The 22,285-nt window shown below is 39.0% G+C and overlaps 1 protein-coding gene across 4 annotated transcripts in view; it reads left to right on the forward strand.

The window, feature by feature from the left end:
* Positions 1-287: 287 nt before the first annotated feature.
* Positions 288-22,285, forward strand: part of LOC135472764 (uncharacterized) — a 29,750-nt gene continuing 7,752 nt past the window's right edge. The window contains exons 1-7 of one of the 4 annotated variants that reach the window (XM_064752431.1): positions 288-633; positions 15,059-15,202; positions 15,462-15,547; positions 16,780-16,891; positions 17,279-17,401; positions 19,437-19,886; positions 20,584-21,564. In XM_064752431.1, coding sequence (XP_064608501.1) covers positions 621-633; positions 15,059-15,202; positions 15,462-15,547; positions 16,780-16,891; positions 17,279-17,401; positions 19,437-19,886; positions 20,584-21,564 — 1,909 coding nt within the window. In that variant the 5' untranslated portion in view covers positions 288-620. The remainder of the gene's footprint in view (positions 634-15,058; positions 15,203-15,461; positions 15,548-16,779; positions 16,892-17,278; positions 17,402-19,436; positions 19,887-20,583; positions 21,565-22,285) is intronic. The other 3 variants (XM_064752432.1, XM_064752433.1, XM_064752434.1) reach the window with 3 other exon arrangements.

Below are 22,285 nucleotides of genomic sequence, written 5' to 3' on the forward strand. Positions count from 1 at the left end.
TAAGCTAAATTAAAGAGTAGAAACTCATGGTAATCAAACAAGCAGAAGGACCCCTACGCATCCACTTCTTTACCCAAGGCAATACTCGCATTTCCCAATGCATAAATCATTATACGCTGATATATTCGTTCAGTCGATAGATAAGACAATACAACTGTGTATATAGACATAAATACATGCACTATGTCTGGGTGCAAGTTCGTACCTAGGTAACGATTAAGTGGCGGGTCGCGCGGAGGCGGCTTGTGAGGTAGTGTAGGGAAACAAGTGACAGGAGCGAGATAGACTCAAGCTGAGGGGAGATCGCGCAACTAAGGCCTAGTCAGGCGTGAACTCAACCTGAAGAGCTGGCTGTCCTCCCTCTACTTATTGAGACGGGAAGCTGTCGGCGGCATGTCGTAGCATTGAGTGCGTCAGTAGTTAAGCATAGCGTCGGTTGAGTATTACATACAGCTCGACAATCCTTGTCACGGCTGCTGGGACAGGGTGCCCTTCGTACAGCCGTCGTGTAGTACACAAACTAGCAAACAGGAGCTGTAGAAGGGCGGGGATTTCCTTGGATTACACACGTAACCGGCGTGCACAGATAATCCAGGGCTTGACCCTCCATTTATTTCACGATGGCGAACCTAGGTAAGTTTTTACCTTTCTACTTGTTACCTGAGTGCAAATGGTAGGTATCTTAAATAAAACAGGTGTTATAAATTGCAATACTGCGTCTTAACTACAGGTAGTGCTGTGCGTTGTGGTAGCGTACCTCAACGTACTGCCAGTTACCTGCATATTTTTTCTTCTGCATGGCAGGGATGTAGATATTAAAACAAAAGTAGTTTTGTCAGTTTTTGACAGTCGTAGATCAGAGTAGGTCAACACCTGCTCTCAGCTCACCTTTGTACCTCTCTCCAAATATAATAGCCCACTCTGACATTTACTAATTTAGGAAATTTGCTATTTACGTCCAGTTTTCATATAACTCAGCAATACAGCTAGAGTATACCCTATATTATTACAATGTCCAGTGTAACGTTTTGTTTGTTTTTTTTCTTCTGTTTTTGTTTGTTCTTACCCGAGTAACGCCTCAAACGCGGTGTACGGAGATAAAAAGATCGCTCCACGTATGCATAATATTAACATCGTTAAGATGAAACATTAAAAATTTAATCAGCGTGTGTAGCAAACTACTGTATTGAAACATGTCACTCTCTAGTAGCCACTGACTAGATGTAGTACTGCATTGTACATTCATATTCGTCATGGTTTTATTGTGTATGTTCACGCCAGTGGTTGAATCGTACCATTTCCTCTCCACTTTTGCATACCCTACATTCTCTTCACCACCTCTTCCCATCCCATCCATACTGGCATATAATATCTCTAGTGCGATATTTTGCAGGAACCTGGCAACCTTAAAACTTTGTCATGACATATATGTGCATTAGGTCCACACCCTGTCACAGCTTGGGTCAATATACCTGTACTGTCAAGGTTAAAAGAACATGTCCTGTGTGGAAATAAGTATTTAAGCATTTGATGGAATTGTGAAATTCTTAAGCTGTTTACCGTGCTTGCAAAAACAAACATACCTAATGTTTTCATGAAATAATCCCTTAAGTTGAGATATGGAACTGTCTGGAGAAAAAGTGTTTGGTCATTTGTATACTGCACTAAGCTGCTTCTAACCCTGACCCGCCATGCGCCCCAGTGCTTAAAGCTTAATATCTACGATCAGGCTTATTTAATCTGTGACCAGTCTTGCAAAACTAGTGACCGATAGGCTCTCGGTTGCCTGATCCATCTTAAAATGGATTCTTCATATAGCCTCAACGACGTGAACACCTGAGGTTACGCATCAGTAGTTCAAATTATGACAATACCCTGTCGACTTCGGCCGTGACCGCTTCACCAATCTGATCCGCCCAAGAATTCCAGACAAATTATTGACACATATACGTCATCGGAGTATAAAGGGTTCCTCAAGTTCGCTGGGAAGTACTTTTATCGCAAATACTCAGTTCGTAAAGCACTCAATAATAACTGAATGTAATGCCTTATTGCGTCCTCGTGCTCATTTTCAGAGTGCAATGGTTTGCATGTGGATGAACATAGTATTGTGAGCTTAAACAGAAAAGGCTAACTGTTGTACCTTATATTGTTTCTTAAAAAGGCGTTAAGTGAAAACTACTAGTAAGAGTTGTAGCAAACATCAAGGCAAAAACCAGTGACAGTTTCCCTTATGAAGTGAACAACGTTGAACAAGAGCAAATCGCCCTAAGCAATGTACCAGTTCTGTTGATGGTGACGATAAGTCACAGTGATTAGATCGAGCAAATGTATGCTCACTCTGGACCACCTGGTCCTCTTGAAATGTCGTGAGAACTGAAAGGCTGAGGCGATATTCAAATGTTAGAATTGTAATTAGATTTTATTCTATGTGGGTTGTTCTGTACCGCTTTCGTATCCTAGTTATAATTATACAATAATTTTAAACAGCGTCGCTGTCGTAGATGTTTACGACATGCTATGATGTTTCCGCCAGTATTTTGAATTATTTTTGAAATCGAATGTGTCTCAAGCATCTAGAATTTCTAATAATATAGCTGATTTGTATAACAATATAGATCACCTTGTAACGTATCCGGTGAAATTCCCGATGAAAGCCAGCATTTATTAGCAAGAGACTTGTGGTCTTGAGGTTGGCACTTTTGATCACTCGGCCATACGTCATTATAAGAAACTACAACATTATGAGTAAACAGTGTGACAGTTGGCAAATGGTTGCACATAACATTGAGAGCCGCCACAATGTCAATTTACCTCAGTTAGGCTCTGCTGGTATAAATTCATGGTACACAAAACGCTTCACTAATACTTGTCGTCCTATAGCCATTGTATAACCAAGCTAAGTGCGTTATAATAACCTTTAACATTCAAGTACCACAAGAAATTGGGCTAATTGTCTCTGCTGTGCTCTAATACAATTGCTGTTCGAGTACAAAGCCAAGTGTTAGTCTAACATATTCTGTTATTTCTCAATGGTCAGTACGATATAATGTTCCTAATAGTTTTCTTATCAGATTACAAATGATAGACTGATTTTTTTTACGCAGTCATTGTCTTTCATGCTTATATATAATGCTGAAAGCATAAGTAGAATGTGGCACGAAACAAAGGAAACAGGAAATGGCATTTTCACTCGTCCGTTACAACACGGACGTAGTTTTTTTGACTACAACCTGAAACCATTGGGTCGTATAATAGAGTAACACATGCTCTTTGTAATTTTCACTAAGAGTAACCATCTGGGTTATGACTATAACGACTTTCACAATATACAGTGTAACCTGAACTTTGGCATATACTTTGAAATGAGTCATTGTAAAGGCAGCATTCAGCTGTCGTTATTGTTAGGTATATGATGTTGTCCAAGTCAGCCTTGCTTAGCGGACATGCTCTACATGTACAGTATTATATTGCAAATGAAATGTAATTCCTTTCGATTTGAACAAAACTCGGATGAATTTCTTTTGTACTATGCGCCTTTCTCGAATGAGCTTTCAATAAACACTTGATATGTTTGGTCAGTATGTTATATACATTGTTAATCCCATTGTACCATATTCACGACAGATAAATGCATCACAAAGTGAGTTAAAAGCAAAGCGAAGACCACATTTAGGCCTAATAGTTGGTATGTGAAAAAATCTTTTATCTTAGTCAATGTTTGAGCTGAGTACTTTGACGCTTTCATCGGCACACGCTTTGAACCAATATTAACAGAAAAGTAACAAACGGAATATAAAGAGATACTATACACACCATTTTAAGTGTTCGAAAAGATTCAAAGAAAATGCAAATTCACACAGTGGGTGAAAGTTAGAGTGGCTAAAAACATCTGTCAGCCAGGGAAAAAAGTATTTAGATTGTACAATCGCGTGTACAAATATGTTTTATTGGTAATACATTTTGTTAGCCACGCGTTATTGGAGATAATCACACGTTTTGCGGCTTGTATTATCTTGTGATCGTATACGCCCTAATGGTAGTGGTGTAGTGTGGTAGCTATTCGCAGCTAGCTGATAAGGGCAAGTGATAAGGGGAGATAGGCTAAAGGGGAGATTAAATATTTACAGAATGGCGACATGTTGATACAGATGTAGTTTGAAAACATGCGTACAGTGTTCCCATCTCATCGATCGAAAATCTCAAAGCGAATAGCAATTAGCTGGCCACGTACCTAATACGACACGGCTGTAATAGCTTAATACACACAATATCTTTCATTTGTTTGTTTGTTTGTTTAATTGGTGTTTTACGCCGTACTCAAGAATATTTCACTGATGCGACGGCGGCCAGCATTATTGTGGGAGGAAACCGGAGAAAGCCCGGGGGAAACCCACAATAACCTTTAAGTGCGATACTTCATTGCCCAAAAGGCCTCTCATGTTACATGCTTTGTTGTTGTTATTGCTGCATTCAGGGTAAGTTTTTTTTTCACCTTTCCAATGGGGACGACGGCATCATTTGGGTGGTTTGTCAGAATGTCCTAGGTTGCTTCGTATTGCTGTTATTTTCCACCGAACATGGAGTATTCACGCGACTTAAATTTGTCTTCACATACGTAACTTTATGTAGTGTTAACGCTGTTACGATCTAGTGTGGGTAAACAGATAACACCAAACAGGATTTGACTTGAACTGATGAACACGTTTACCTCAGGATGCCATGACACTGGGAAGCTATCCCATAATAGAATGCGCGATACATGTTAGGTTTGGCCCTATATTTAACGTTACACTAATGGGTCTATATACACGCGAGACTACATAACACTACACATTACACACTTTTGACAGATATTTAAATTTCATTGGAGCACAGCATATTGGAGTTAACGTGTTGACGTGTTTGACAGCCACATAATGTTGAGATCCTTTATTGTGTGCAGATTTTCGCCTATTTTCCCATGACCTCGGTCCATGACGATGTGACTACCTCTTGCCAAATATTCTTGTGTCATGAATATTGACCTCCGCCGACACCACTCGGCCCTTGATGTAAGAAAACCAAACTCTGTTACCCTCTGCGCGACTCCATCAAGCTTTCTACTGACCATGCTCACAATGAGGTTATACTGTGTCAGTTATGTCACTATCACTGTGATCTCTGTACATAACTACTAGATTTCACACCAAGCACATTTTTGTACTTTCCATAGTACACCTGTACATTTTCTAAACAACGGGGATTACCACAAATTCTCCTTAACGTATTTTACCAATTTTTTCCGATACATAGGTTCATACCGTATCAACATTGATAAAAGTTTTAATGAGTAAAATGTATACAAATTTGTCTTTTTTATCGTATTAACAGTAGTGTTGCAATGTAATCGGCAAGTGTAAACAGAATCTCCGAATCTGCTGGATGTGGGCTAAGCCATAATCACTCATTCTGAATCTCTGCCAATCGGTTCCATACTGGTATCAATATTTCCACTCCACCCTAAGGGCATCGGCCATAAACATGTATGTACTCTATATTGAATTGGACTGAGGCGATGTGTATACACAATTTGACCTCGGAACGCAGAAGAGGAGACATATTCCAGATGATCTATACATTGTCCCTGGAACATCAGAACTGTTTTTGTTGTTGTTGTTTTTTGTCCTTTTTTTGTCTTTTTTTTCGATACAGTTAAAAAATGTTTCTTGTCATTCGTTTGCGTTATGCTTACCAGGATTTGCTAAACGTTCTTGGACATTTCCCTGCTGGAGGCTGGTATATGGGTGCATTGACAAACCCTATGATATACAACAAATACTAACCGTATACCAACCATATACTATTCTTCCCCTAAGGCTATCACAATGTGGTTTTACCTTTCAGCCAGTGTTGATGGTGGTATGCATAGTTTTATAACATAACAGTGTAGTGACCGCGTCACCAGTATTTTACCGACTATTTTGCAGTTTAGCGTATATTTCATATGTTCGTGGTTTTGCATGCTCGATCTGGTAAACGTTTCTGATCGTTTAAACTGGACATTACTTTTTCCTTGACACTAACAGCCTCCAAAATCCCACACCCACAACCGTTTCAGCTGTTATTTTCTTACAATTAATCAACAGGTAGTTTACTAGACCCTTAGTTTAAAAATTACATTACATAATAACTAAATTAAATCTTGTCGGCCTAAGTCTAAAGCCAGGCTATCAAATTGGTGGAATTAATGCCCATTCACTTAATCTATTACAGGCTACTGCTGAGGTTTAATAACCACTCAAGTAATTTAATTGTAAAACCTTTTAAGCCTGATAAATGTGCCGAAAAAACTGGAAAGAAAACCCGCTTCAGAAAGTCTGAATATACAGTATACTTAAGAACGATTTGGGAATTACCATAGAATTTTGATAAGATACAGATGAGATCTATCTATATCAACTTTGTGAGATCACATACGTTTTGTGTTCAGTCTTCATCCAAGTTAGGAATCAAGAGCTGTCCGCTCGCGCATGTACATCTTTGAAAGACGTACATAGTTGCTTTCCTTCTTTGTCGTATTCTACAATTCTATGGTAACTGACCACCCTTGTACAGGTGAACAGTTCTCCAGTATGTGGTCTAATGAACAAATATAGACACGGGTGCAATAATGTAGGTATAAACAGAGAGCTGTGTAATTCTACAGCCCACGAGGAGGATCGTGTACAGACCCAGTACACCACCTGTATAGTTACACTATAGCCTAAAGATGGATACACGGCGGGCTATATTTGTTTCCTTGCCTTCAGGGATTGCCTACGTTCGGCTTAGACACGGCTTATAACTCTTTACAGGCCTGTCGCAATTAGCATTAGTGCCGCGGCTCCCGGCTTTATTGTACTTTTCGATTTTTAATTACTTAATAATGATCTTCGCGGCATTTGTCAGATCTTGTTTTTGTCTGTTCGGCGGAGACAAGCAGCGTAAATGTAAACAGCCTGGCGTTAAGGTTGACTGGGATTTCGCTGTTAATTATACATTTATGTACAGTATTTATGTCAGTGAAAGGGAATGTGGGAAAGTCCTGTTAAACAGTGAGAATTGTGTATTGAGGCCGCTACGATATTAGGCTAGAAAAGTCAGCTGACTTGCCCCCGGTGTTTTGTTATTAGTATACCGCTGCACTAAGCCCTAGGCAGAGTATCGGGGTATCACGTATTATGATGGTCCCCACATTCCCAGTCCCCATATACGTTCATGCTCGACTTAGATACAATATATCTTAACTTGCCTTGTAAATGTCCTTACCTCATCTATAATTATTAAAAACTGACCAAATGAAAATCCCATACACTGGTGACTTGAGAAAATGGCGTCAAACTTCAACTCAAAGAACCTCAGTTTAATTCAGTACTCAGCTGATAACGAAGCAGTTGTCATCAGTGTTACATTGACTAATCAGGTTATACTTGGTATCAAGCTCACAACTTGCCATCAAATTTTCACAGTTTTGGTCATTTGCTGTATTTGTCTCATCCAAGTTAACGCTGCTGCTAGAGGTTATATATTTCTGTGTTTCTTGTAGCATGGCATTACCTTGCTAGGTACATCAAACAGTTTATCATTTAAATACTATAGATTAAATGAAAAGATATGAATGTTATATTAATGTTTACAATCAAAGTTACATAGCGAAATTGATGAGGAAAATAACTGTCAAAAATTCTCTGTGCTAGCTAAAGCAGTTTCTTGTCACAAGGAAGTCTGATTTGCTGTGTTTATACACCAAACGTACCGATGTATGTTACATGAGAGACACAATTTGTATTCACATATCTCTCTTCGTGTTTTATATCTTTTAGTGACAGCTAGTTGACAGCTAGATATAATTTTATGAATGATTCCAACAGCGAGTTCATGCAGTTATCAACATTCATTTATTACTGATGCGTTTGAAATGGCATCATGCCTATGTAAGGTATTGAAAAGGGAATCAAAGCAACTGAGAGTTGCTGTTATAAAAGCCACATCTACAAAACTCTTATTTGTTTCAAAGCATAACCGTGAATTTCTCACAAGGTGTAATTAAAGGGGTTTGGTTTAAATTACGAAACTTTCAAACTCTCACGAAAGTTGCACTTCATGTTCTCCCCTCACGCCTGTTTTCACTCAATAAATACACTGAACAAAGAACAATTCACCGACATATGACTGTGTACAGTTAAAACACCCAACCTAAACCCGTCAGACCACTTGATTGTGTGGACAGTTTGTCTAGACAAATATCGCCATAGCTTTTGGTAAGCTGATCCTAAACAAACAGCGATAATGTTATTTATGGTGCACGATCTTTTAAGTTCTTGACTTTTCCTGTAAGTTTTCGGTGCACGTTTAAGACGAGCGTGGGTGGGTGGGGCGGTGGGCAGGTGAGGGCGCTGTGTGCGGCTGACAAAGCCGTCTGGCAGAAACTCCTTGAGATCGCACCTGTTCTTCGGATTAAAGTACCGCTTACAGACATATCAATACTGTACATCACAACATTTTTTCCTGTCTGAATTTACTTTTAATGTTGTATTCAGGAATGTACGCACAAAAAAGACATGAGCAAAAAAAAAAAAGATATGACCACATCATTTAATATTTGAATTTTCCCGCTAAATGTAACTCGCTTTGCACAGAGAAGAGGTGTGCTCTCACTTGGTTTACCCATTGGAATTTATCAGAAGTGTTTGTATCACCCCAGTATGTGCGTATGGTCACAAAGCTTTAACTATGTACATGTGTTCCACAGAACGTCAGCGTCAGTTTGACGCCTGGAAATCACGTCTTCTTCAAGCGGCCGTCGACGACTTTGGTGAGTTGGATGTGACGGTGTTGGGAGTGCGTTCTACACACTGATCCAATACAATTTGCAGATATATCTATATTCGTCTAACACGTCATGTACCCGATTCTATCTATGTTTATACAGTTGCATACATGCTGATACCAGTAATGCTTATATCTAGACAATGCTGGGCTAGAGACCCATATTAATCCATACCAATTTTCCCACATCTGTCATATTTCACCAACCAATTGGTCTCAACTATACACTATACGTATATAGTGTATTATCTAATTTTCCTATATCTATATATTTGACTGTATATATTTAACTGCTCATAATCCATATATCTAACAGCATCTAAAACTATATACGTCTGCTTGTGTGTACTTCTAGAATATATTCAATATATACGATATATACGATTCTTATTCTTACATTTCCTATTCCCAATATTTATGCATCTAACCCTATACCTATTTATAAAATAAATGGACACATAAAGATATAAATAAAAATAGGATGGACTTGGATTTAATTTACATATCCTTTTTTCTATTCAAGATTAACGCAATTTACGGTGTAAAATTTTATTATGAATTTGGAATATTTCAGCTGGATTTAGCGCATTAGTGGAAAAACACCCAAAGGCCTATTATATTTTTCTTCTTTGATTTAGGAGCACTCAATTGCACAATACATGTATAAACATGTAGTTACATAACATAGCCTTGTCAGTAAGGCTAAGAACACGTGCTATAATACAGATGTGTGGCACGTGTGACAGATCCTAACACAATATGCACGTGACGACGGTACTAACGACTGCCTCAAACACCACACCTGTGTGCCGTGATCTATGATTCACGTACACTGTCGCCTGGACAATTAATAGTAAGGAAGCAAGTGAATTTCTATTTACATATGGTACATGCATATCATGATGTCTGTTTAAGGACAGACATGAACACTGATGTTTTTTTGTGCTGAGATGTAATAAGAATGGCAATTTATAAACGTCGTCTGGCGGCATGCACGACGCACACATACAGGGACACGTGTAGCCTCCTTCGCGTTTTACAGATGAACCAAGCAGTGAAAGGAGAAGGACATAACAGCTTAAAAAGAAAAGACAACAAATAATATAATCTTAGTTATTTGGGATGAGGCGTATAAGCAGACTTAAACGGACAGAGCCATTTTTCTCTGACGTCAGTTTTAATCTGGAATTCTTACCAGGTCATGGGAGGCGCCGTGTTAGAGAAACCGGAAACGTGATGTCGCGTTACTTGTATTCTTCACACATGGCCATAACCCACAATTAATTTTCCATTTACTTCCCCACCATTCCCTGAAAAATACACAAATTTATACCTAGAATGAAACCGTGAAGCCTCTGCTACAAAATTATACCACTTTACATGCAGAAAAAACAAAACCGGGCAGCCAAAATGAGCAAAAGAAAATATAAGAAACAGGTGCGTTTTCGGGATATATATAACATGGTGGCGCTTTCGATTTTGTAAATATGCACATAAAATGTACTAATAATGTCGAAAATGTATTGTGTCAGTTAGGTGACTGGGTGGGACGTTGTGGCTGGTGTCTTCGGATTGATCTTTCAGTGAGACGTTACTTCATGTATAAAGGAGACAGTGGCGTCACATGATTGATATGCTGAAGCCGTCTTTTGGCACCATAAAACTAATTATATGATATATCAAAGTTTTTCATAAATCTAGATTGCTGTTAATGTACGAAAATATGTAATGTATATTCTACAATGAATCCAAACCAATGCTAGTGGCAGACATTATTTAGGCCCATCATTATATACGTTCCTGGAGTCTATCTGTATTTACTTTCTTAGTTAGGTTTTGTTTGTCTAACTCTACTACGAACGATCATTGTAACAATTACTACGGCTCGTTTCTATAGAGAAACCATGAAGGCTACATTCAGGCTATCTAAAGATCAACTCAGCTTATGAAATTAGCGTGAGTGTAACCGCTGGGAAAAATAATCGTTTCAAGTGATGTGCAAATATCAGAGTCGATACATCGATCAGGGCCAGGGACTTTTTTCTGGGTCTACCATGAAAGTTTTAACCTATATCGGGTGGTTTAAGTACTACAATGCCCTCGGTTAGGGCGTTGATCTAGTCCCATCTGATCGATCCCTGTCCCATGGGGAGGTTCGAAAACAGCTGCGGCCTTAGGTCATTTTTTTCCTCCAAATATCTGGCGAAGGGAGGTTCTTGGATACAGCATTAAACACGAGCCAAGTAGAAAATAAATATTACTGTGTCTAGGTAACGTTTTCCCACAGAGGCCCATTCCATTGTGCGGGATTGAAAAAAAGACATTTTCCGACATTGATCCAGGAGTCTTTCACTCAAAAAGCATCCACAAGATATGTGTTAAAAATGTGTCTTTCGTCGTTATTTCGATCATTTCATGATTGTATCTCTGTAGCAGGTCAGTATCATTACTGGCGTATCTGTGGTGCTGCCATATTATAACATCATGTCGAAGACACCGACCGGCCCGGATAGCACAGTTGGTAGAGCGTCCGCTTCGGGAGCGGTAGATCCAGAATCAATCCTGGATCGAGTCACACCTAAGACTTTAAAAGAGAAATTTCTAACTTCCTCGCTTGGCGATCAGCGTGAAGGTGATAGTCCAACGACTGGTTGACCCGTATTAGTATACTGGCTCGGGCGGGGAGGCTCACTTGCCCTCGGCACATTGCATGCACCCTAAGGATTCCCTCGTCGTCATATGACTGAAAAGTTGTTGAGTACGACGTTAAACCCCAAGCACTCACTCGCTCGAAGGCACCGTATTTGTATATCACCCCTCGACTCGTCAAAGTTTTCCGCTTTTGGGACGGACTACGCCTGTATCAGTACAGGCTTCAGATACACCTTGTCCCTTGAGACAAATTACATCGCCAGAATCTCTCTAACAATGACTTTATTATTTGAACTATGTTGGTTTAGTAAGATGGACTAGAAACACTGCCCGCGTCAAAACCTGGATAAATATGTACGTGTGTATGTCGTTCAATGTGCATGAGGCAAAATTCCTGCGCTTCCAACTAGTAGTTGTGCATTTGATTGCAAGAAGACGTTTCACTTTTTCACATTGTATAAGTTACGTAAAGTTATACCCTAGTGGAGACTCGGGGACTCTTCTTTGTACAAGAATTATTTTTAACATGCATAAACTCAGTTTTGACATACATGAACGTAGTTTTTACCGGCATGAACTCAGTTTTCGCATGTTTGACATTGAATTGCAGCTTTTAAACAGCCCCCTAAACTCTATGTCAGTAACACAGCCATTAAAGTTAGGGCAAACCATTCACCTCGGGTTAATCAATTATTGTACCATTTTGTTTGTGTGTACATCACCTCTGTAACATTGCGTCTACGACAGTCCCGCCACACTGGTGAGCGCTTACACAATATGTGTAATTGCGTCTTCTTTTTTAAACAAACTCTCAAAAATTAAACTTGACGGCCTACGTATTTTGACCATGCCGACAAGCTAAGCCACGGAACATATTATGTAAACCTATTTTGTTTGCTGATAACATGTCATGATAATATCATGCTTCGATGGATTTCTTAACCTGTGCCAAGCAGGCGTGATAGCAGACTTTGATGAAAGCCAACGGATTTTCTCATTATTATTAGAGATGGACACACTGCAATTTGTTCCACTTGGCACATGATTTGTCGGATGTTGGTCTTATAACTTGCTGCCCTCCTTGGCCTTGTCAAATTGTTCTTACATCAAAACTCATACTTGCACCGATTTATGGAAGTTATGGATGTTTCTCAGGTTCTGAGTATCTCAGTTTGTTTATCTATTTATTTGATTTGAGCCCACGATGCTGAAGAATATTTTACTTGGATGACGGTGTTCAGGTTTATGGGTGGACGAAACCACAGCTAGCACAAGAAGAACCTATTAACTTATCAGACTGATTTATGGGAAAAAAGGAAATATTCAAAGAACCTGAAAAATAAAACACTAATGTTTTCAGTGCAAAATGGTTTTAAGATTTTCGGAAAATTAAGACCATAGAATACAAGTATTTATAAATGATTTATGGGAAAAAAGGAAATATTCAAAGAACCTGAAAAATAAAACACTAATGTTTTCAGTACAAAATGGTTTTAAGATTTTCGGAAAATGAAGACCATTGAATACAAGTATTTATAAATGTGTAACCCAAGAATAGTTAAAAATTCATTGTCGTTAGATTTGCTCGGTATTCTTTAGTTTTACTGTGATACTTTATCTGTTGGAAGGCAAATAATGGAAAGGAATGTACGTTTATTCGGGTTATGTACATACCTCATATAACATTTGGTGGTTTGCAGGTGCCGGATACAAACAGAATAAAGATCCCCAATCGAAATTATTCTCATTATCTGATAACAGAACTGTTGAACAACGTCAAAATCCTTCGCCCTTAGGACATCTTGCCAGCCTGGTTTCTCCTATAAATATGACACAGGACCACCTGTCAGGTTTTTGTCTTGTTCAGTGCCAACCCAGAAGCCGTGATGAAACTGGCAAACGTTTTACCTTGCAAGATAGACACTTAACAAGACACCTGCTAGTGTCTATCTTGCCAGTTACAAGTCTTGCCCGTTTCCGTTGAGCTTTTATAGGCCATCTACATCACCCACCAATACGCAAATTAGATCCAAACCTAGCGTTTGGTCCGGATGCCTGAAAAACAATGTTTTTTATTTACTGGAATTTTAAGTAACGGATTGTCTTTCTTTACCACATGCAAACCTCACAGATTACATGCGTAGGTTCCATTTAAGCATATACTATCGGGGAACGGGAATATTTTGAACCTTCATCTTCCACTTCCAATTATTAAAGCTGCTTCTCAACGCTGAAGATATATTTAATGCATTTTTATTTATCCCATTATACCTCTCTTTGGTGTGTCTTTCCTAAAATATTTATGTTGCTTTATCATTTATGCACTAACGTCACATTTTTACACAAACTGTCATGTGATTTAGAATACATCATTTAAAGGCAAGTCATCAGTGACATAAGCATTGGTTTAATGAAAGTGCTTCGAAAGATTTTGTGCAGTTTGGAATTTGTTCCAGAAAATTATTTAGTCCCTCCATAGACGAAATGAAGTCTAACCTAGCTGGAAAACACATGTCGTTCTTAAAATTTGAGTTTTGAATTTAAATTTAATTTTTTTAATGTGATTTGAATTGTTTACGCATGTAATTCACCTCTATGCTTTTTGATGGACTAAGGAGGATGACATTCATTTTACAGGGTTTGAAGTATAAGGAAAGATATCTTAATCAACTGCCAGAGGAACAACTTTTGAAACGTATTTAATTCATGCAACGACTTGGATTTTAACACTTGAAGACAGTTCACATTTTTTTCTTTCAGCAAATGGACATAAGCAGTGTAAATAATAAGCATGTTCTATCTCCCCTTCTGATATGTGTGTTTGTGTGTATGTGTGTGTGTGTGTGTGCGTGTGCGTGTGCGTGTGTGGGTTTGTGTGCGTGTACATTATATATCCTATCTGCTGTCCTTAACACCTTGGGGATCGAACAAGGGACAAAACCCGCTTTCTTCCTTGAAAGGTGATCACACTCTCAGGTTTATAGCCCTCAGATCCTGATATTATACTGTACACTATATCTGCAATAAATGCAAATTATCATTTTTGTGGCTTCCATCTTTTCATTGGGTAAGCCATTGAGCACAATTCCCAAAGGTTGAAGTGTTGTGAAAGCGCATGTTCCCATGTTCTCTACTGGTAGTGGTAGCACCATATATTTTGAACCTTTAGTTATACCGGTATGTAAATTACATTGGAAAGTGATTTATTACATCGATTTACTTTTTAAAATTATTTTGTATTAAGCTGTGCCTAACGTGGCCCTCAAATTTACTCCAATGTGTTTTATGGATTGGAAGTATTTTAGTTGTTTTATATTTTGCTACAGTATGCACATGACTATGATAGATTAAATCCATCGCTTATTTCATTTATCTTTTAAACTGTATTGATTCAGAATTACATCAGTCCTTTATTACAAGGATCAGATTGGAGTTTTGAAAAACAGGAGGCATAAGTTTTAATAAAAACAATAATACCTGAGTAATCAGCGCGACATATCCACGGTTTTACTACTAGTATATGACTTACTTTTCTGTTTGACCTTTCACCGTGCAGAGGTTGTGATGACCGCTATCAAGAACGAAGAGCATTCTATAATGAGGCTGGAGAGACTGCCTAAGGCCTTGGTCGACTACAGTAAAGTACACCACGTGGGTGGGGGGCCATACAAAGGTATCCTCATCAATAAACAGGCCTCAGGTAAGGATTATCACCCTGATACTTGCTATGTACTCAAGACATATTGTCATCTTTTGTCAAGACTCTCACTGCCTGCCCTATGACAGTATGTAGAAGGAGCGGTGGTAAGCAACATGTCTTTTCCATGCCCTCTAAATGGCATTTTAGTGAGACAGCACCAGAAAACTAGTAACTGGAAAATGTTTGTTATTTTGCCTCAGTGTTTCACCGCACTGATCCTGTACATGGCTTTTACGTCATTTTTAACATCTCTGTACAGATCTTGAGGAAGTAATGGGAGAAGAGGCAAGGTTAGAGTTCCTCGCATATCTCTCCGAGCAGGACGGTCACTCTGATCAAATACAGGTGGGTACGACCAGGTTACAAGTCTGAGTTAAGGTATCAACTCGTAATATGATACCATTCGGACTATATGTACTGAAAATAAAGTATATATAATTAAATCTCGGCATCGAAACATTCGTATAACACCTGTCGACCAAAATGGATGTTCCGGGTCAATAATCGCAAGAGCAATTTACAGCCAATGTTCAACGCAAGTCACCAGAGAACTAATGATGGAAAGAAACATGAAATGTTGTAGGCGAATGAATTAAATCAGTATTTAAACCGTGTGCCACTGTAGTTCGTAAGCAGTCCTTAATCAAAATATCTGTCTCAGTTATTCATATATCTATCGTGGCGATGAATATACATCCCCTATCTCCGAGTTCAGCAGAATTAGACACAAATATGAAGCGGAGATTCTAATTACTCTGGCCATATTTACTTACATACGAGATAACTATGCTCATTGTAAACTTCAAGAAACTTAGAGTCAAGGCATTTGATAGAATAACATTAACATATAATTAAAGCCGTACAGCATAAAGAGTAAAACCAAACCAGCCACGACAGTGTGATAGTTGGCAAATGGCCACACGTAACCGGTGAAATATGGCCGCTTGTCAATTTACCTCAGTCAGGGTTTTATTCTAACTGTTCGTGTAAACGCATAAGTAGTATCAATTTACACACCCCCTAGAACCATGGCTTAAAGGAGAAGAATATTTTAAACATCAATCAAATACCATTGAAAATCGGAAATCGGAATGTTGGACATAGGTTCGGAGTTTACACGAACAAGCCGGCAGTTTTAACGACTCTTATTGGCTGAGAGACAACACAACCCCAGCATAAATTACAGGGTGTTAAAGATGGAGGACGCGGTGGACTCAGCGATTTATGCCAGCTTTGCCGTTTCCAGGCTTTACGTGTATGGCGAGAGAAAATCTCAAAATTATGCAGCACGCACCACTAGATAGAAAACAACGTGCTGTTTTCTGCCTATAGTGTCATGTTTTTAAGTTTTCTTCTCTTTTAAACAGAATTAGGTAAAAAAAATGTATGGATGTTAATAGCAGTTTTTGTGGTCATAACTTGCTCACAGGATCTAACAAATGCTACAAGAAGAGATATGTACACCCCATACGTCATATACCTGATAAGAAAAAACATCGCTTCATGCAGTTAAAAAAGCCATTCATTGAAGGCAATGCTACTCAGAGAATGAAATCTTATTCTTTTCCTCTTTAAAGGACTATTGGATTCTGAAGTTTTGGTTCCAAGGTAATGCTGACGGCCTAACGCGAAAGAAGACATTCACGGACTACTTTCAAGAGCTAATGAGTCCAAGGAATTTCCCTAAAAGTACGACAGTGTGTTTGGCTTCAGATATGGTCAATGCAATTCTGTGTATTTCTTTATCCAGGGTATAGAAAAACAATACATGGAATAAAAATGCATAGGAATCATTGAACTTTCATAAAGATTCGATTTGATATATTTCTGATGCCGTAACGCCCACAATGTTATTTTAGTTCAGTGCTGCATTTTCAAAATTAGTTTGTTCAAACTTCTCTATATTTAGACATTGGAAACCTGGAAACAGACTCAATAAAGGTTATAGAATGCTGTCTCTGATGGTTGTATGTATGGGTGAAGTACAGAATGATCTATAAATGTTAAGTCACAAATAAATGTACGACGTTAGCCAATCTGTCATAACATATATGACATGTTTGTTGACTTGTTCAGATTACATTGGCTTTGTGAAGAGAGCCTTGGTTTTGTTGAAGAAGTATGAGCAGATTCGTCGCGTGGATTTCGTCGTTCAAAAGTCAGAAGAAGCGGATGTGGATGAAGAGCTTCCCCCCATCAGTAAGTGCAACCTGTTTGCATACGGTATGCCTGGTAACATTGTATATCATTGCAAAGGCACGTACATATATATATATGTATATCCTTGTAGACCATATATACAAACATTAATCTATGCTTGATATTTGTTATGCAATAAACTACCGTTTATTATGTGTTTTATATATGCTAATACAATATGCAGTTGAGGACAAACAACCTGGTAAGCAAATATGATATTCACCATTTAAAATGCTTGGTTGTACTTTGTTTATTTGTACCGAGCAGGCTATGTGAAACACATGCAACAGGTGTATATTTTAAAGAAATAATAAACTACAATATAAATGCTGCAGAAATGTCCTGAAGGGTCGCATAACGCCCAGATATGAAGTCAGTATTCTGCTGGTTAAGTTGGAGTGAATTCCGCTTCGCAAAATTGCCCTAGTTTTGGTGCCATCTAAGCGAAAGTTTTGTTCTCAGTCAGCATTGATGCTCTCTCGGCCATGATTTGTTTGTACAAGTACAGACATTTTACATACTTGCTCTGTATGGCTCAAAAAGTCATGCCGCATAAACTGATGTGAAAGTTTTAATCTCTTTTCTGAACTAACAATTCTTGTTGTTTGTTCACTTTTGAACCGGAGAGTAACGAAATAAATGTACTGAGCTAAGAAGACGTTTCTTTAAGCTGGAATGATTACATGGGGGTCTAAGTGGCTCCGCAATGTCCCGCACTGTCCCTGATACTAATGTTACATACATAATTTCCAGAGATATACCTGTTAAATTGTGCTTTTGGCCTGTACGAGTCACGTATAACTCGCTATCGTGTAATTTGCATTAAGGAGAATATTGATCAAGCCTCGAGATCGTGCTGCAGACTACAGAGACTAGATTGCACAGCAGCACTACATGTTTTCGGACATTTTGTAGCTTCAGCATATTGTCTAATAACTTAAAATTTACTGCACTTTGTGTAATAAGTCTCAACTGAAAGTTTAATTTTTTTTCGAGAAAACGTCTTGTATGACTGATTTAGCCTGAAATTTAATCTCGCTATTTGTCTTATTGTGTTTTCTAAACTATTCCCGAGCGTACATAGATTATAAATCCTAGGACAGGCCTCTAATAGTGTATTTCCTGTGCCACGCTCTCGATAGCGGTTTTCATTTTTCCTCCGTGCTCTTTATTTGTTAGGTATAAGTAAGAGTTGTCTAGTCCAGAAAAGAGAACACACACCTGCAGTAAGCCAGTGCATGTAACACCCTATATGCTCTTCCACAGATGAGTTTCATTTGTCATCACAGTCACAGTGTTATATCACAGATATTACTATCACACGTTATCACAAATTATTTTTCAACCACATGCTATTCTTAACCCAAGACAAACTTGAAATATGAGTCACTTCATATGAAACCCTACAGATTTGTGGCATGTTAACATGTTTCTCCCATTTGATATCACAAAGATTTGAATTTATGAGATCATCTCTCCACTGACGACTCTAATAATAATCTGGACACTTTCTTCAGTAACCAGTGTTACCAGTGTCGTAAGCATTAGAGGAAGCAATGATTGGCCGTCGCATGCAAACATCAGCACGTGACTAGCCACTGCCATGATGAATCACCAGTTATTATTGCATACGACTGTTCCGCTGATCTGCGTATGCTTTTATTCCATTAAACAACATAACATACTTTTCTAAATACTTAGTTGAATCTATACATCGAACAGACATTCGTATACCAGCCGTCAACCAAACTGCGCGTTCTGGGTCAATACCTTAAAAAAGACGTAATCGTCCTCACCGAACAGTAAATAATTCATTGAAAGTGACAGCCAAAAACAAGTGATTTGTCTACGGACAAATACAGATGGTTCGAGGAAAATCATCTAGAGCAATGAAAGCTTGTTTTATTGTACGTCTTGCTGCAGCCAAAAGCTTTCCTTAACAAAGATATGTAGCTATTTTATACCTTATATGTATGCGTTTATACCTATTGCTTCATGCTAACTGGTTTGGGGTTCAATTCTGATTTCCCTGTAGAAAGTTTCGTCACAGTTTACACCCCGGATTCCTATACGTACCAGCTGGTACCGGAGGTCCAAGTATCCAGCAAGGAGTTCCTGGCCTTCAAGTTGAAGGCTGGAGGTGATGCCCATATTGCCTTGTCGGCAGTATATGGGGATTTAGAGAGGAAGACACATGAGATCGTAATAGGGGCTGAGGGTAATACGAAGTCCATGATCCGTGAAGGCAGCATGGGGCTGGTGAGAACGGAAGCCCTCACATACAACGTCCTTCACAGCAACGAATTCCGCTTCTTCTGGGTGAGCTGGGCTGGCGGCAACATCGAAGTGGGACGCGGAGCTAAGTACGGTCAAGGGCGCTTCCTCCACTGGCGGGTGCCAGAATACAAACGTTTTAACGTGAACTGCCTGGCCGTGTCAACCGGAAGGGCATCCCGTGGCCAGTGGGAGTTTGCTGAGCTCTTAGGTAAGGCTTCTGGGAGGTTAACCCTACCTAAACCCTGACAGACACGAAAGACAAAAACCCGGTTTTGGTAATTTTGAGATTGGTTGGCAAATGTCGATATACTCACAGCAATGTAGTACACTAGTCATTGGCGATATTAGGTATGTGTTGCAGACAGCATTTATTTGTACTCAGGGTCGTGAAATGTTCATCGACGTTGTCCTTGTTGTTGTTGTTCTTGATTAACTAGTTTCCGTTAGCTCTTTTGTTTTTTGTTTTAGTCAAATAATTAAACTAGTCCTGACCTTTGGTATGTGGTGTTTTCAGTGGTGCTCAAAAACTATATACTTCGTTCAATTTGAAATCTCAATAATTCTGCAAATTTATATTTCGTAAATAAAAAATTATAAAAGAAAATTCCGGACTCCTCTTTGATTTAAACTAACCATAACCTAGCGCGCCCCAACTGGTATCCCAAACCGGCAACTTACTGAGATAAATATCAAATTTATTGTTGTAATGGAAAATAATTTCACCGTTCAACCGTCGGTCAGCTGTCTGAGTTGTCGGTGTTGGATTCCTAGCTGTTATTAACACCATGTGTTTTCATTTTTAATTGCAAAAAGATTTAATATCCCCAGTCTTTTTCCTGCGTTTCCGTGTACTTGTCACCATTTCTGACAGTCTGATTTACTAACCTGTATTATCCGCAACCAAGGTCAGTTCCCAAACCTGGTAGTACCACAGATGAGAGCCACTGAAAGTAAGACACTTTTTGACCAAAATCCCCCAGTGGACCACGACACTCCCCGAATATTCAGAACACAAAGTATGATGACGATTTCTAGCAAACTCTCAGGCCCAAGAAAAGTCAAGAGACAGGAATCTCCCAAAACACCCAAACCACCGGAGTCACGGGAGTCAAATGATAACCGGCCAGAAATAAAATTTAGTAAAGATGCAGTCTTTACGCACAGCGGCTCACCGGAAGTTAGAAGTCCTCGTATATTTAGAACACAAAGCTCCATGGTTATATCAAGTAACCGGCCAAGCTTCACAAGAAACTTTTCGGGGACCCTTACAAAGACGAACGTTGTAACCCGACCCTGGACCGGAAATCAGTTCATAACGGAATCATGGACGGATAGCCGAGTGGTGACGGAACCAATCCCGAACGGCTTCGTGAAACCCCGGAGCTGGGTGGCCACTCCCGCTTTCCAAAGGCCACTTGCACGCAATGACCTCTTCGATTCGTGGAGACGCCGTGAAGAGGGCGAATGGTACCGTGCGACTTTTGAGGAGCGACCATGGAGTGGGTCTCTCGCCTTTGACAGCTCGTGGAAGAACTCTAAAGAACTTGGACAGCACTGGAAAAGCTGTAAACTTTTAAATCATCCATCTGAAGAAAACCAAAGATTCGGCTCTCTCTGGCCGAACAAGAAAAACTTCAGACACATTTTGAGGGCCAACTTGTCTAATACGTCCTTTTCGCCCCCAAAGGAATCCAAACCTCGGCCCTCTGATCTGCTGGAGAAAAAACGTTGGTCCAGCTGCCACACTTTACCCCAGGCTCAGACCTGTTACTACAGTAACGGTAGCAGGGATGGGGAAATATTCCAGTCAATAAATTCGTCCAAAGAGAATGTTTTCACGTCGACTCATCATCACGACTTTTCTATGTTAGAGCAAACCGATGACGGTAAGTACGCGTTGTTTGCGGCAGCACGTCAGCGGCTTGGTGGTTCAAGTGATCATGGGAGGAATCGGTCACACTTGCGGATAGGGGACATAACTCTTACAACTAACCTCAGCAGTTTTTACATAGATTCTCAACTAACCCGGTGAACAGTGCTTTATCATAAATGCGTGCAGAATTTGTAGTTTTATTTACGTTCCATGTGAAGGATGCTGTTAAACTAGTAGTCTTCTGCATTAATTATATGACAGATGTATTTTTCACAACATTTTGGATAACGATATTGTTCAAACATCTGGAAAATGATATGATTAAAATGAGCACTTGTAAAATGTCTGAACGTTATTAGACCTAAGAATAAAGATTAATAAGCCTTCACATCAATTTTCGTTGTCCACTTTCAGCTGTGATTTTGTCAGTAGTGTTGAGACTTGCTATAAATGTCCTACATTATTGGTGTTTTATGCCTTTTCTATTTCTTATTTCTTTCCCCACTACTTACAAATTCTTGTTTTCTTCAGTCAGAGCACATTTCCTTTTTCTAAACTGCACATGCTGGAAGTAGTTATCTTCATCAGTTTGTAAATTTAATCACTCGCTTTGATTTTTATAGACCTTCATATTCTGCATATACACACTTATATATGTAAACCAAATAATATCTTCTAAACGAACTCTATTCTACTAAATTATCTAATGATAATAAAATTTAACAAATGAATAA

The sequence above is a fragment of the Liolophura sinensis genome, chromosome 8 (genome assembly GCF_032854445.1).
Source record: "Liolophura sinensis isolate JHLJ2023 chromosome 8, CUHK_Ljap_v2, whole genome shotgun sequence".
NCBI lineage: Eukaryota > Metazoa > Mollusca > Polyplacophora > Chitonida > Chitonidae > Liolophura > Liolophura sinensis.